This window comes from Pygoscelis adeliae, unplaced genomic scaffold (assembly GCF_000699105.1).
Source record: "Pygoscelis adeliae isolate BGI_AS28 unplaced genomic scaffold, ASM69910v1 Scaffold1107, whole genome shotgun sequence".
NCBI classification, from domain to species: Eukaryota; Metazoa; Chordata; class Aves; order Sphenisciformes; family Spheniscidae; genus Pygoscelis; species Pygoscelis adeliae.
This window is the reverse complement of record NW_008825238.1, coordinates 26,578-27,709: the sequence shown is the minus strand read 5'-3', so window position 1 is coordinate 27,709 and position 1,132 is coordinate 26,578. Positions and strand designations below refer to the sequence as shown.

The 1,132-nt window shown below is 59.1% G+C and overlaps 1 protein-coding gene across 1 annotated transcript in view; it reads right to left on the bottom strand.

The window, feature by feature from the left end:
- The window catches only part of LOC103921364, a gene marked incomplete at both ends in the record, with an annotated part of 29,303 nt that overhangs the window by 2,347 nt on the left and 25,824 nt on the right, over window positions 1-1,132 (bottom strand). The window contains 2 exons of the mRNA XM_009329311.1: window positions 398-537; window positions 941-1,096. Of these exons, the coding sequence (XP_009327586.1) occupies window positions 398-537; window positions 941-1,096 (296 nt within the window). The remainder of the gene's footprint in view (window positions 1-397; window positions 538-940; window positions 1,097-1,132) is intronic.

Here is a 1,132-nt window from a genome sequence, read left to right as displayed (position 1 = left end):
CCTTCCTTTGGGTCACTGTCCCCCTTCTTCGCCAGACACGGGGTTACGGAGCAGTTTGCAGAGGCGGATCCTCCACCGCTCTATACACCTTCCCGGCCCAATCCTGCCCGGGCTGAGGGCAGGCGCCGTTTTAAATTGCTGCAAACATGCTTATTTGATAAGCGCCCAGCACCCCAATGCCAGCGGTGCTGCAGAAACCCACAGCAACGCCCACCAAGTGACTTCCGACACGTAGAGCCCCAGCGCCGCTCGTTATTAAGCACCCAAAGATGTGAGGGACGTGGCAGCTGACCTGGAAGGCGGCAAATTAATATTTGCACCTTAGGGTGGGACCCATCCGGGAGCATGGGTGGCCACAACAGCACCGGTGACATCCGACTCGGTCACGCTCGGCTACCTTTATACCCAACCCGAAGGCAGCCGGGAGAGCTCGTGCAGAGCGTGGCTCCACCAAACCGCGGCACTCGGCCGAGTAATCGGCGTCGCTGACCAGAACCAGCCGGGACTGAAGTCCGGGCTGGGATTGTTTCGCAATTCCTGGATTGATATTAGATTTGGCCACTTGTTTGGCGCTGGGGAGCGGGGAGGAGAAAAACCAGATGGGAGCGAGAGATGGAGGGAGCCGAAAGACACGACTCCGAGGCACGAGGCATCCCCACCTCGCCCTACCTTGGGGAGCTGCCGTGCACCTTGCAGCCCGGCCCAGGAAGCGATCAAAGTTTCTCTAATGATCTTAGCTTTAAAAAACGGGAGGTTTAGCCTGCCAAAATCCTATTGACAGGTTGAAGCTGCTCTGCGCAACCCTCCTGCTTCGGCTCAGCTTGGGGGCCCCCCCCACCCCGAGCTCTGCGCCCCGCGGGCGAGTTCCTCCCCGCCTTAAAACCGGGTCAAAACTCCAGGGAATTGGGGCTCTGCCCAAAGGAGCAGCGAGGGGCCTCACCCGAGTCCAGGATGTGGTTGTTCCTCAGGTCGAGTATCTGTATGTAGCAGTTGAACTTCAGCAGGTTGCCGAGCTGAGCCGAGTCCTGCAGCCCGTTCAGCTTGTTATCGGCCAGGTACAGCTCCCGCAGGTTCATGTTCATCTTCAGAGCCGTGGCTGAAGAGGCGGAAAACCAGCACCTCAACCCGCATC